This window comes from Macaca fascicularis, chromosome 10, assembly GCF_037993035.2.
Source record: "Macaca fascicularis isolate 582-1 chromosome 10, T2T-MFA8v1.1".
NCBI classification, from domain to species: domain Eukaryota; kingdom Metazoa; phylum Chordata; class Mammalia; order Primates; family Cercopithecidae; genus Macaca; species Macaca fascicularis.
The window spans coordinates 116015763-116030919 of NC_088384.1; the positions used below are offsets into that span (position 1 = coordinate 116015763).

General features: G+C 40.2%; 1 protein-coding gene across 3 annotated transcripts in view; it reads left to right on the top strand.

Moving 5' to 3' along the window:
• CDH26 (cadherin 26) overlaps positions 1–15157 on the top strand; it is a 78732-nt gene that overhangs the window by 29065 nt on the left and 34510 nt on the right. For all 3 annotated transcript variants that reach the window (XM_065523360.2, XM_015430025.4, XM_015430030.4), the window contains 3 exons: positions 6929–6985; positions 8211–8315; positions 10128–10289. In XM_065523360.2, coding sequence (XP_065379432.1) covers positions 6929–6985; positions 8211–8315; positions 10128–10289 — 324 coding nt within the window. The remainder of the gene's footprint in view (positions 1–6928; positions 6986–8210; positions 8316–10127; positions 10290–15157) is intronic.

The window sequence follows — 15157 nt, forward strand, 5'->3', positions numbered from 1 at the left end:
GAGGTGAAGCTGAGAGGGTCAGCAGGGGACAGAGCAGGTTGGATTCTGTCCTAAGAGAAGTAAAAACCCTGGGGGAAAAGGGGTGTGAGATCTGTGCTTTTAAAGATCACTCAAGCCTCTGTGCAGAGAATGTGTTAGGAACGTATATTAGTGTCCTCAGACTGCTGAAACAATGAACCACAAACTGGTACATTGGCTTAAAATAGGATAAATGTACTCTTTTGCCGTTCTAGAGGCCAGAAGTCTGAAATCAAGGTGTCAGCACGGCCAAACTCTGTCCGAAACTGGGAGGACACTCCCTGGCCTCTCCCCAGCTTCTGGTGGGTTGCTGGCAATCCCAGCTATTTCTTGGCTTGCAGCTACTTCACTCTAGTCTCTGCCCCTGTCATGACATGGCATCCTCTTTTTGTGTCTGTGTTTTCCTATCAAGACACTGCTCACTAGATTAGGGCCCACTCTAACCCAGTGTGACTTCATCTTAATTGTAATTCAGTTAAGAATTACATCTGCAAATAGCCTGTTTCCAAATAAGGTCCCGTTCACAGGTACTGAGGATTAGGTCTTCAGTATATGCTTTTAGGGACACAATTCAACCCACCACAGAAGGATGGAATGAACAGGAGAGACCAATCCTGTGGGTTCTCAAGGTGGTGGAAACTTTAGCTGTTTGGGGTGGAGACAGAGAAGAGCTGGCCTTAGGAAGTGAACTTGACAGAACTTGGAGGTGGGGATGAAGGAAGCAGAGGCATCAAGGATGACCTTTGGAATGAGTAGGTAAGTGTCTTTTGTGGTTAGAGAGCCCCTAAGATGGGCAGGTTTGTGAGAATACAAGTATGCTATCAGTCTGGAACATGTAGGATTTGAGTTGCTTGTGGGAGATGCCAGTGGAAATGTTGCCTAGAGACTTGAATAGGAAAAAGAGGAGATAGTTATGTAGCCTTTGCCATCCTGAGCACTTTGCATGTGAGTGTTGTATGTTAAAAGGAATAATAATAGTACCTTCATGATTGGGCTGTTGTGAGGATCAAATACATACATTCACTTATACATTTACATATGTAGGGGGTGTGCATGTGTGTGCACAGATGAGGAAATGCAGACTCCAGAGGATAAATTACCTGCCCCAAACCACATAGTTGGTGAGGGGTAGATAGGATTTTTTTGTGGGGGGAGGGTCTCACTCTGCCGCCCAGGCTGGAGTGCAGTGGCATGATCTCCACTCACTGCAACCGCCACCTCCTGGACTCATGCGATCCTTCCACCTCAGCCTCCCGAGTAGCTGGAACTACATCACGGGCCACCATGCCCGGCTAATTTTTATATATTTTGTAGAGACAGGGTTTTGCCATGTTGCCCATAGAACAGGATTTAAACTCAGGTCTTCTAAACTTACAAATCCACATGCTTAACCAATACTTTATACTATCTGCATTGGCCTCTAGTCACATATGGCAATTTAAGTTAATTAAAATTAAGCAAAATTTAAAATTCAGTTCTACACTAGCACTAGCCACATTTTAGGGGCCCAATTAGCCACATGTGGCTAGGGTCTACCACACTGGCCAGTACAGCAGGGACATTCTCATATTCACAGAGATTTTCCCAGGACTGCTCTGCTCTAGAGCCCAGAATACAGATATTGGGTACAGATTAAAAGAATCTCTAGAGGAATCTCTCATAGGAAATTCTGTGATTTCTAGGATCCAAATTCTCCCTGAATGAAAGCTTAAGAGGCTTTTCTCATTGTCCAAAAACAAACAAACAAAAAAGAGACTTTCCTAACTGTCCGATTTCATTCTTTTAAAACCTCTCTCCTCTCTGGTCTTTCAAGCCTGCCCCAGCCCCAAGCTGAGGACTCATCGGCTGTCAGGACTGGAAATGACCGAAGAGGGAAGAAAGACTCCTTTCCTATGGCTTCTCATTACTTGTCACTGAATCTGGGACAAAGACATAAACCTGCAGAACAGAGTCCTGGATCCAAATTCTGCTGATTTTTAGGACCCGAATTCTGCTTAAATAAAAGCTTGCATTTAAAAATGAAATATTTCCAAGCATTTTGGGAAAGAATTATTTCTATCTAGACCTCTTAGCTGTTTAGTATCCTGTATAGTTACAGATTACATCTTCATTCATTCACAGAATTTTCTCCCAAAAGATGCCATGGCTGCTCAGCCAGGCCAGCCTGAATGATGTTGGTTACATGCCCCAGGTCCAGAGCCATCTGTCAAATCACGTGCAGGGTGGACCATGCAATCGTATGTCTTCCTGGCCCCCTCTGATAACGTGGTTTGGTGGACATGGTAGCTGAGGGAACAAGCAACTAGAAAGAACCGCCCCCCACCCCACCCCAGGCCCACCGCACTGCATTCTAGCAAGCATTATGCAAATCTTCGGAAAGATTTTCTCTGTGGACAGACTGCCTAAAATTGGCACGGATGAGAAATATAATAAGAGCACTTATAAAATCATTACAGAAAATATAACAATTTCCATCTTCCTGCATCACCCAGATGAGAGATCTCAAGTTAATTTCTAAGGCTTGCATAAAGAGAGGAGAAATGAAACACACACAACGATGTGAAATTTAAGGCATCTCCGGCAAAGTATAAGCATCCACCATTTCAAACCTCTTTTTGAACACTTCAGCCAGCTCTTACATGACTGTCAACTGTGCCGTTTATGTGTTATCATAATAAAATGAATTTACAGAACTTCAGTGTTGAAAGAGCACTTAAAGACACCTTGTCTCATACCCTCAATTTACAGAAAGGGAAACTGAGGCCCAGAGGGAACAAGAAACCTCAATATATTCCTTGTTAATAACCTTGGCCACCTGGAAATACACCTGTTTCAGAAACAGAATTAATTTCTTTATCTTTTACAAAAACTACAATTTTCTCCATTTAAAAATTATACACCTGGGTAGGCCCTTAATTTAAAACTGCTGACATTAATCAAGAAGCATTCATTGTCTAAAAAATTCAGTTTGAGATTTCAGAACTCAAAGAGTTTAAACATTCTTTCCCTTCAGGTAAATACATAGAAATATAACCTGGCCAGGAAACAAATATTATCACTAGCCCTGATGCTAACAATACAGCCCAATAACATCACCCGCCCACCACCCACCATGGCCTCTTGTATTGTAATGTGAATAAGGATAAATAAGGATAGATTCTGACGAGGACGAGGCAACCAGGGTGGAGGCTCTGTCCCTAGTGATTTAGGTATCAGTCCTAGAGATTTAGCTTATGTGGGTTATACTTCCTGATACCATGGTAGATATTAAAACAGGGAAATTTTAAACATATTTCTCAATTCATTGGACATAACCATAATAAACCCATTCTATGGTAATAAAAATAGCACATATTTTGGAAAATATCCATATTTTTCCATAAATTCCATTTAGTGGAAAAAGTGGCACTATCTATATATTTTTGCAAATATTTTGAATGTCCAGCTTTAAAGAAGACAGCAGGAGTCTCCTCTCTGCTTCTGCATTCAGTCTGTTGTGAATTTGTTTGGTTGGAGTATATGAAGAAATTCTGGCCTCACGCAGATATTTGAAAACGGAGGAATATTTTAATAACCTGGAACAGAAAATTGTGAATATTTTTCTTTGATATTGCACCAAAACTCAATACACTGTAATGTCTTAACAGTTATTTACTGTGTAGAATCTGAAACCATATCAATGAATTTTCCCTACTCTGTTCCATTAAAATCCACTGGTCTCTCTTGCACTCTGGATGACTCTTTTACCTGTGTGTGATTTTAGAACATGATGTGTTGATCATTAGGAAGCTATTGGCTATTGAGTTATGCAGATATTTCCTATGCGGACATATTTCAGACTATAAAATTTTAAAAAATTGCTATTATAATAAAAATCTTTAATATTAGGAAGCTTTCATGCTCATATTGGCAGACACAAGTTTTCTAAAATTCTGATTTTTGCTTGAAAGCTTACATTTGTCAGTGGGAGCAGATACTGTGCGTTGATTGATTTTCTTGAAGTGAAAGCCTCACTTTGCTCATGATCAAGGAACCATGTATCAAGTACCCTGGCATGAATCATCAGTTTATTGGTTGTTCTTTCAAGTAAAATGGTGTTCCACTAAAAAAAAAAAAAAAAAGTGGCCTGTTCAGCTGGAAACTCAAGCAATCACGCAAGTACTTTTCTTTGAGATAAACCTTCTGCCTTGATGTGCAGCAGCAGTGCTTTGTACGTACTTCCCATCCACTCACAAAGAGTATTTAAAAGATGTGTGCTCAAGTGTTGCCATTTAAAACAATTTATTTATTTATTTATTTATTTATTTATTTATTTATTTATTATTTTCTTTGAGATGGAGTCTCGCTCTGTCACCCAGGCTGGAGTGCAGTGGCACGATCTGGGCTCACTGCAAACTCTGCCTACCAGATTCAGGCCATTCTCCTGCCTCAGCCTCCCGAGTAGCTGGAACTACAGGCGCCCGCCACCACGCCCGGCTAATTTTTTGCATTTTTTAGTAGAGATTGGGTTTCACCGTGTTAGTCAGGATGATCTTGATCTCCTGATCTCATGCTCTGCCCGCTCGGCCTCCCAAGGTGCTGGGATTACAGGCGTGAACTACCGCGCCAGGCCTAGAACAATTAATATTGTTTTTACTACTTCATCAGTTCTCAAGCAATTATAGTAATTGAGTAAATTACTGGGAGTTTGGTACCACTGCCTTCGTTTGTGTTGAGGCATCAGCAATTTTACCCACCAATGTTATTGTTTTGCACCATCAGTGCAAATGTCAGTCAGCGAAATAGGCAAACAATGCCTTAGTGTTCTTAGGAAAGCGTTTGGCCTTGTGGACTCTCTTACAGGGCTGTGGAAACCATACTTTGAAAATTGCTGCTACAGAGAAACTTTTCACATATACATGCATGTTTATTACCATAGCATTTTTGATCATGAACTGGAACCAACCTAAATGACCATCACTAGGAGAATAGATAAATAGATTATTGCCTATTCATATGGTGAAATGCTCTACAGCAATGAAAATGAATGAACTAGAACTGTAGGTGTTAACACACATATCCTCCCCCAAAATGAAAAATCGATGATAAGTAAAAAAACAAAATAAGTTATGGGATGATGCTTACTGTGAACCATTATTTAAAAGTCCAATCTAAAACCACAAAAATTACACACTGTTATGAATATATAGCTATATCTATGCACACAGATATATAGTGAAGGTTTAAAAACATGCATTGAAATGCTAAATATAATTTAGGATGAGAGTTACTTCTGAGGAAAAAGTGAGATGAGGGAGGGGTACACAGGAAGTTTCCATTTTATCTGTAACAATTTACATCTCAACACTTCGAAGCAAATAGGGTAAAAGTATTAAGGTTTAATAGAACTAGGTGATGGGCATCATTATGCCATTCTCTATTTCTTTCTGTATGCTTAAAGCATTTTGCTATCAAATTTTCTTTTAAATAGGAAGACTGTATAACAAGAAAAGGTTTTATTAAAAACGTTTCATTTTTTTAAAGACAGACTTTCCCGTTTTATATTAATTAGCAAGAATCTTAATGCTAAATTGAATACCCAATCTTAGTTCATGAAATTGTCTTTTTTGATAACTTTTTGTTTTGGTATAAAACTTGTAAGATTTAAGGAAAATACAAAGAATTCCAAAATACCCTGTGTGAAAATTCACCAGTTGTTTATACTTTTTGCCCCATTCGCTTTATTCTAGTCATCCTGCTTGCACACTGTCTCTCTCCCTCCCCACTCTCACACTTTCGTTTGCTGCTGGTTCTAACCATACATTGCAGGGCCTTTCCCCATCCTACATCCCTTCCTCCCTCCCTCCCTCCCTTCCTCCTTCCCTCCCTCCCTCCCTCCCTCCCTCCTTCCTTCCTTCCTTCCTTCCTTCTCTCTGTCTTTTCAGATGAAGTCTCGCTCTGTTGCCCAGGCTGCAGTGCAGTGGTGTGATCAAATCTCACTGCAACCTCCGCCTCCCAGGTTCAGGCGATTCTCCTGTCTCAGCCTCCCAAGTAATTGGGATTACAGGCGCGTGCCACCATGGCTGGCTAATTTTTGTATTTTTAGTAGAGATGGGGTTTCATATTGGTCAGGTTGGTCTCGAACTCCTGACCTCAGGTGATCCACCTGCCTTGGCCTCCCAAAATGCTGGGATTAAAAGTGTGAGCCACCATGCCTGGCCAACTTATCTCTTTCTATTTCAACAGTCTTGCACATGTATTTTTTGGAGGAAGGGAAAGGATTGTTGAGATACAAATTATAAATAAGTATTATCACTCTAAGTCATTATGTAAATGTAAAGTGCCATGCCTATTATATTATTAATTATTGTAAATAATGCCTAGGAAAAAAGGGGCAAAAAAAAAAAGAAAAGAAAAACCCACTTAAAGCTCATCACCAATTAATATTTGGTGTTATTTTACATGTGTACATATAAATACTTCTGTGCTCATCCTGAATAAACAAGTTCTGCTGCCTGCTTTGTTAATTAACAGTAGTATTTTATAATTTTAAATGTCTCCCCACCATTGGTAATAATAAATCAGAATTCTTTTCGTTATTTCTCCTATAGTTAGAGAAGTGGTAATCATGAATTAAGATATAGAGGTGGGAGGCTGAGGCAGGAGAATGGCGTAAACCCAGGAGGCGGAGCTTGTGGTGAGCTGAGATCCGGCCACTGCACTCCAGCCTGGGTGACAGAGCGAGACTCCGTCTCAAAAAAAAAAAAAAAAAAAAAAAAAGATGTAGAGGTAAGAAATTCTATTTACCAAAACTAAATACAGAAGTTCTTTTTCTGTCATTTCTAATTCTAGATTTGTGCAACTCCAGGCAGTTTCCATGTGATTCTGATAAGTATATTCTCTACTAATTAACATTATTTTTATTTTTAAGGTCAGTATCGTTGACAGTGTCCAACAGGAAACAGATGATCTTACTAAGCAAACAAAGGTGAGGTTTGGAAATCAGTTTCTTAATAGATAAAATCAGTCTGTACACCTGACTTAGAGACAGAATTGCAGTTTAGAGGGCTTTAGTGCCTACCAATGTTTGGTTTGCAGAAAAGAAAACAGAACCACGTGTGGCCTTTTAGAATCTTGAGGGACTGCCAGAGAGTTGCAGATGATGCTTTTATGTCTAATTAGAATATGAGCAGCCTGCGAACATCAAAATTCAACTGTGCACCACAAGCTTGGAGGTTGTCCACATCACTTTCTTCTTTATGGAATTAGAATATATTGGACTTACTATTTTCCATTGCACCAGTCATGCACCTACCACTGTGAGGTGTTGCCATATCCTCGTGCCACGTTGTGATTATTTACTTGGTATTGTTCTCTTGGTCAATTCACTTTATCATTAAGCAATTTTTTTAAAAAAGAACTTGCATTTTTGTTGATCAAATTAATGTGGCTAGAAACCAGCTTCACTTATAATAGATGGCAACTGTGAAAATATATAATGCAAACAAAACAATGCTTTAAATTTCGTGTATTCCCTTACCTGACAAATATCTGAGCCCAAGATCTGAGTCTAAGTCACTCTCTTTCTGTTTGTGTACATGTCTGCACATTTGTTAAAAGGGGTATTCGTAGACAGAGAGGCATGAAAGCTCTATCAGCACCTAATCATCAATAATTTCAGGAAGATTGAGAGATAAATGGAAGTAGGAAAACTTTCTCAACAACGGTTTGTATGTCTACCGTAAGACAGCCATTGGCACATAGCAGACAGTCATCTTTAATGCTATGTCTGGATAGCTCCTAAAATTATCTCAAGAACCATGTCAAATCATTGGGTGGCATCTGCCCCATGGTTAGAGATGACTCTACAGCTTTTTAAGAAGCTTGACTCTTAAGCTTCTTGTACTTTTTATGTTTGTTTTTAACAGTAGGCGTGTACTGTTTCTTTTTTCTAAGAATCACAGAGTGTCACAGCTATACCAGAGCTAAATCAGTACATAATTCAAAGGGCCATTGGTACCAGCTCAATATGACTCTCAAGCTTCTTAAGAAGCAGGCACTTGGATTTTCCAAGCTTAGGTGGCTGTTGTGGGGATGAGAGAATGCAGGCCAAGTGTCAGCACAGGGCCTTTACCTGAAGCAAGGGTGTGATAAATCCTGGCTGTGAGCATCACTGCCATCCTTATTGTCATCATTGTCACTGTAATTTCCAGGGAAAGAGCTACCAGCCTCTACGGCGATCCAAGAGAAGATGGGTTATCACCACCTTGGAGCTGGAGGAGGAAGACCCGGGACCCTTTCCCAAACTGATTGGTGAGGTGAGGTGCCTACTCTTAAGGAATGACCCCATCATGGCCTCTGAGTCAGCATGCCCCTTTGGCCAGGAAGATTAAGTCTCGAAAGGTTTTGTGCTAGTGAGGCCAGGGAGTGAAGTAGAGCATAAGGAGCACTGGCCTGGGGTTCAGGATGCCTGCGTTCTAGAACTCACTTTACTTCTACCTGGGTATGTGACTTTGAGCGAGTCACTTCTCCGTGTGAGTGTCTGATGAGAATCTCATACAGCAACAGGGTGGTTAATTCCAACTGACAGGTCTGCTTTATTTGGCCCATGCAGAGGTTTTTGTTTGTTTGTTTGTTTGTTTAAATATTATTTTTAAAAAGGGAGATTGTTGACTGGGCACAGTGGCTCATACCTGTAATCCCAGCACTTTGGGAGGCAGAGGAGGGCGGATCATGAGATCAGGACATCGAGACCATCCTGGCCAACATGGTGAAATCCCATCTCTATTAAAAATACAAAAAATTAGCCGGGCATGGTGGCAGGCGCCTGTGATCCCAGCTACTCCGGAGGCTGAGGCAGGAGAATGGCATGAACCTGGGAGGCAGAGCTTGCAGTGAGCCAAGATTGCACCACTGCACTCCAGCCTGGGCGACAGAGTGAGACTCCGTCTCAAAAAAATAAAATAAAATAAATAAATAATAAATAAATAAATAAATAAATAAATAGGGACACTGTCTTAAAAATTTTGCCCTTCTAGAAACTTTTTAAAAGTGGAAAGTTCTGGCCACATGGAACCCACATTCCCACATGACAACAATTAGGTGGGGCTTGAGTTACTCCGAATACCACAGTTTCCACCACTCCCTGTTTCCTCCCTCTTGCTGAGGGCAAGCACCGCCTTGAAAAAGTCACATGGTATTGGAATGGTAGAATCTTTCCACCAGGCTCATGTTGTTTATTTCCGCTACCTTCCTAGTACCAATGGCCCTTCGAATTATGTACTGATTAAGCTCTGACATTCTGTGACATTCTGTGATTCTTAGAAAAAGGAAACAGTACATGCCTACTGTTAAAAAACAAATATAAAGAGTACAGAAAGTTTTCAAGTCTCAGTGGTTAAAAGTATATACTCCTAAGAGTCAGGGGGAGGGAGTGGGTTCATATTCCTACTGCACCACGTCCTTGCTGGGTAAGTTAGAGATTTTTTTTTTTAAGGTTAGAGATTCTTAATGTGTCTGTACAATGAGGTCGATGATATTGCCTACATTTCAGAGATGTTTTAAAGATTAAATAGGTTAAGGCAAGCAAGGCATATTGTAGGCCCACTCATTCTAAACTCTTTCTAAATGTTAGTTGTGTGATCACTACTTCTCTTTCCTTCAAGGGATAATCAATATTAAATAAATTGGTATGTGTGGTTCCAGATATCTCTTTACAGATTTTCTGATGTGAATCTGCGTCAAAGAAACGAGATCACACTTGGTGTGTTGTTCTGCTTGCCTTTCTTGTTGAGCGATGTGTCCTGCTCATCTTTCCGTCTTTCTATGGCAGTGTAAATACATCTTTGAAGGCTACAGAGTATCCCATGCTATGTGAAGGAAGTATCACTATATTATTTTTTTCATGTCGATGAACATTTATGCTATTTCCAAATTGTCACTATTACAGACCAAACTGCAGCCAACAGTTCAACACCATTGCTCCTGCATCTCTGCCCATCTGTTTATTTCTTTGGCAGATGTGCCATTGCTGGGTATAATTTCTTAAAGATGCCATTGATTCTTAGCCTTGATACTTGACTATCACAGTGGCTTATTCTCATCCTCCTTTTCATTTTTCCTCCTTCTAGCTGTTCAATAATATGTCTGATAACATGTCGCTAATGTATCTACTCAGTGGACCTGGTGTGGATGAATATCCAGAGATTGGTTTGTTTTCTCTTGAAGATCATGAGAACGGAAGGATATATGTTCACCGCCCTGTTGATCGAGAAACGACACCGTCTTTCACGGTATCTAAAATTTGATATATTCTAAGCTTGGATTTGAAAGCTCTTGCAAGACTGTTGTATTTGGTAAGCATTATTTAAGCTGACTATGTGCCAGGTTCCTGGAGACTGAGAAATTATGCCTTGTGACAAGCTTTATGAGTATGCCTGAGACTTTTGTAATCTTCTTTTGGAGTTGTGGGCTTTGGCTTTGTAATGATTTCTGCAATCGATGTGAGCTGCTGTAAGTCTTTATTCTAATGACCAGTGTCCTAGCATGATCGGGATATCTGAAAGCACTTGGGGATAGGGTCACAGAATGTTTATAAAATGGGCTTATTTATTTATTTATTTATTTATTTATTTATTTATTTATTTTTGAGATGGGAGTCTTGCTCTGTCACTCAGGCTGGAGTGCAGTGGTGCGATCTTGGCTCACTGCAAGCTCCGCCTCCTCCTCGGTTCATGCCATTCTCCTGCCTCAGCCTCCGGAGTAGTTGGGACTACTGGCGCCCGCCACCACGCCCAGCTAATTTTTTGTATTTTTAGTAAAGACGGGATTTCACTATGTTAGCCAGGATGGTCTCAATCTCCTGACCTTGTGATCCCCCCACCTTGGCCTCCCAAAGTGCTGGGATTACATGCGTGAGCCACCGCGCCTGGCCTAATTTATTTTTTTATGAGTGACTTCTGAAATATGGAGACAAGCCATAACAGACCCAGTGGGTGGCCCAATAACTGGTGCATGAGCAATTGCATACCTGTTGACGATGTCTTATTGTGAGTGCAGGTTTTCTTTACAATTTCATCACTGCAACACTGTGGTTTACTATGAAGTTGAAATTCAGGTTCTAAACTAGGAAAAGAAATCATAAAGAAAAAAGCCCTAAACCATGTATCACGTTACCCATCTAACATAATAGGGAGTCCTTAGGTAGTCAAAATGTGTTCTATTTTGACTTCAGTGGACTGGAGCTGTTGGGAACTGGGCTTGGTTCTCAGGCCTGCTTGGCTGTACATTTGTTCATTAACTTTTTCAGGGTGGAAAGATGTTGATTAACATTCAAGAAAAGTAATATATGAAGCTTTTCTCCAGTGATCTCAATGTACTGATATACACAATAAAAGATAAACCCTTAACTCACTAATAGGCTCTGACTCTCTAATTTTTAAATAGGTGAAAATTCTCCTAAAACTCCAATGAACATGCAAAGATGACTCTCTAGGTCTTCCTTATCCATATGAATGCATGCCTCCCTTCTGTGTAGACTTCGCAGTGTCTGTTAAAAAGAAGGAGTAGAGAGTAGTCACAAGGAGACACTGAGATAGCACTTCTCAATCTTTAATGAGCAAACAGATCACTTAGGGATCTTGGTAGAAATGCAGATTCTGTTTTAGTAGGTCAGGGTGAAGCCTGAGAGCCTGCATGTCTAGCAAGCTCCAGGTGATGCTCATGCTGCTGTCCTCAGGCTTCCATACATTGAGTAGGGAGGACGTAGTGATGGTCATAATCTGTGCAAGGATGGAGCCACACATTCAGTGCTCACTTGTTGTTGTTGCTTGTTTGCTTTTAATATTTTATTTTTTCCTTTCCTTTTATTATTATTATTATTTTTAACTTTCATTTTAAGTTCATGTACAGGTTTGTTATATAGGTAAACGTGTATAATGAGGGTTTGGTGTACAGATTATTTCATCATCCAGGTATTAAGCCTAGTACCCACTAGTTAGTTTTCCTGATCCTCTCCCTCTTCCCACCCTTCACCCTCTGAGAGATTCCAGTGTCCGTTCCCAGTGTCCCTCCATGTGTTCTCATCATTTAACTCCTATTTATAAGTGAGAACATGCAGTATTGGTTTTCTGTTCCTGTGTTAGTTTGCTAAGGATAATGGCCTCCAGCTCCATCCATGTTCCTGCAAAGGACACAGTCTCATTCTTTTTTATGGCTGCATAGTATTCCATGGCATGAATGTACCATATTTTCTTTATCCATTCTACCATTGATAGGCATTTGGGTTGATTTCATGTCTTTGCTACTGTGAATCCTGCTGCAGTGAACATACTCATGCATATGTCTTTATGGTAGAATGATTTATATTCCTTTGGGTATATACCCAGTAATAGGATTGCTGGGTTGAATAATATTTCTGTTTTTAGCTCTTTGAGGAATCACCACACTGTCTTCCACAATGGTTGAAGTAATTTACACTCCCACCAAGAGTATATACATGCTCCTTTTGTTTTTTTTGTCTGCAACCTCACCAGCATCTGTTGTTTTTTGACTTTTTAATAATGGCCATTCTGACTGGTGTGAGATGGTATCTCATTATGGTTTTGTGGTTTTAATTTTCATTTCTCTAATAATCAGTGATGTTGAGCTTTTTTTCATAAGCTTACTGGCCACAAGTATATCTTCTTTTGAAAAGTGTCTGTTTATGTCTTTTGTCCACTTTTTAATGGGTTTTTTTTCTTGTAATTTTAAGTTCCTTATAGATGCCAGATATTCGATCTTTTTCAGATGCAAAAGAAACTATCAACAGAGTAAACAGATAACCTACAGAATGGGAGAACATTTTTGCGAACGATGCTTTTAACATTTTAAATGATGTATTAAGGGTTGGCATTCATAATGTCTAATATGGGACTTTGTGTCTAAAAGCTGATAATGCTAAAGCCAAATATCTAAGAGCATTTCCTGAAACTCACAGTTGAGTTGGAAATGCTTGGCACATCACAGATAGATCCCAGGGACCATTTAGAGCAAACAGTGACAGTGTGGGGTGGGGGGAAACACATGGCATCCCCGAGTTCTGTTATGTCAGGTTTCCAGGGCCCTATGCTTGGAGCTCCCTGGCTAGGCCAAATCCCTGTTCTGATTCCCCAAACATTGACCACAGTTGTCTTTTAATATTGATTTATGTACTTATTTGATCCGTGGCCCTCTCATTTAACTACGAACTTCCACGGGGAAAGATACAAGGTGGAGATTCTGAGGCATGTCCCAACCTTGCCCGTCACTCTCCATCTCATGACCCTGTTTTATTTTCTCCTCAACACCACTCATCACCTGAAATGTGAACTTCGTGTTTAATTCTCTGTTGATAGTTGATCTCCTCCATTAGAATGCTGGTCCATTAGAATGCAGAGACTCTGCCTTATTCTTGACTTTGGGGAAAGTCTGCCATTGCCCCAGGGTCAAGATCAGGGCTCCTCACATAATAGATTCTCCCTTAATCATGTTAGATGAAGGAGTAAATGAATGAGCGAGCAGAGTAAAATGTAGCCTTGGCCTTGCTGGGTGTTGTGAGTTGAACTGTGCCTCCCAAAAAGAGATGTTCAAGTCCTACCCACACCTGTGACCTTATTTGGATATAGGGTCTTTATAGGTGTAATCAAGTTAAAATGAGGTCATACTGGATTAGGGTGGGCTATAACCCAGTGACCAGTATCTTTAGAACAAGAGGGAATCTTTGACACAGAGACAGATGCAGAGGAGAATGCCAGGTGAAGGTGGAGGCAGAGATTAGAGTGATGCCAAGGAATATCGAGGCTTGCTAGCAACCACCTGAAGCCAAGAGAGGCAGGGAATAGTCTCTCCCTCAGAGCTTCCAGAAGAACCAACCCTGCTGACTCCTCCATTTCAACTCTAGCCTCCAGAACTGTAAGAGAATAAGTTTCTAGTGTAAGCCATGGAGTCTGTGGTATTTTGTTACAACAGCCACAGGAAACTAACAGCCAGGGGCTTACACACTATTTAGGAGCATATAAAATGGTCCAATGAGAAGGATTACCAACCAGGAAGGGTGGTATAAGCCATGTCCTATAAATGAGGACATATCCTAAACACTACACAAATTGAGCATCCTAGCTTAACCATCTGCTCCTGTGAGAGAATGATTATTATTGGCTTTGGCAGTCCATCAAGATAGTACATTATTAAAAATCAAGTAAGCCTAATGTAGCAGCAAAAAGACATTCCAGCAGCACTTCTTTACTCTTGAGCATCCTGATAGGGTCTCTAAAACCAACCAAAAGCAAAATTGTGCTCAGGGAGTGTGTGGGGGAGGCCAACTTTTTATTAACTCCATGCGTCTACAAGAAAGCAGTAACACTAGTTGAGAATTACTGTAAGATTTCAGACAGAGACAGCAACAGGAAAAGTTTTAATTTTTTTCTGTGTATGGACCTTATCTATTTATATCAAAATATGCTCATTTTTGTAGAATACAAAGCTACCCCCAAAGCCATCCTTTTATATTTCTCAGAATAATTATGTGTTAATTTTTATCACCACACAGTCTAACCTATGCATTCGCGATTTGGTATTGTGCATTTGGTCCTGAAGGTGTTTCCATGTGCTCATTTGTGTGTAAGGCCATAGATCTTGTGCCTGTAATTTCAAATAGGCATATGGTGATGCATCCAGTTAACGCACTATGGTTTGTTTATCCAAAGGTATAAATCTTGAGGCTATAACAAAAGGCTGGAAACACTTTCCAAGTGCAGACAATGTCCATGACATTTCTTTTCACCATTGTAATCCGAAATCCTAGAAATTCTTAGCATCTTGCCAAAGAATAAACAGCACTCGTGTTTCTCAGGCGTCCTATGGAACTAAAGGTCTCATATGTAGCTTTAGGATAATAAATGAAATATAAAATAATAAACATGAAACACACAAGTGGTTCTTTTTTAAAATGGAAGGAGTACGGTTGGCACGGTTTTACAGCCAGAAGTCAGGGTGATTAAGGAGCAAAGAGTTGCCAGCACAGTCATAAATTATGGAGGAGAATGTAGAGATGGTGTGTGAGAAAGCCAATTTATTTGCACAAAAATTTAAAAATGTATGCTAGAGTCCCTGAAGTCCCTGAAGCGGACTAGCTCAGTAGTAG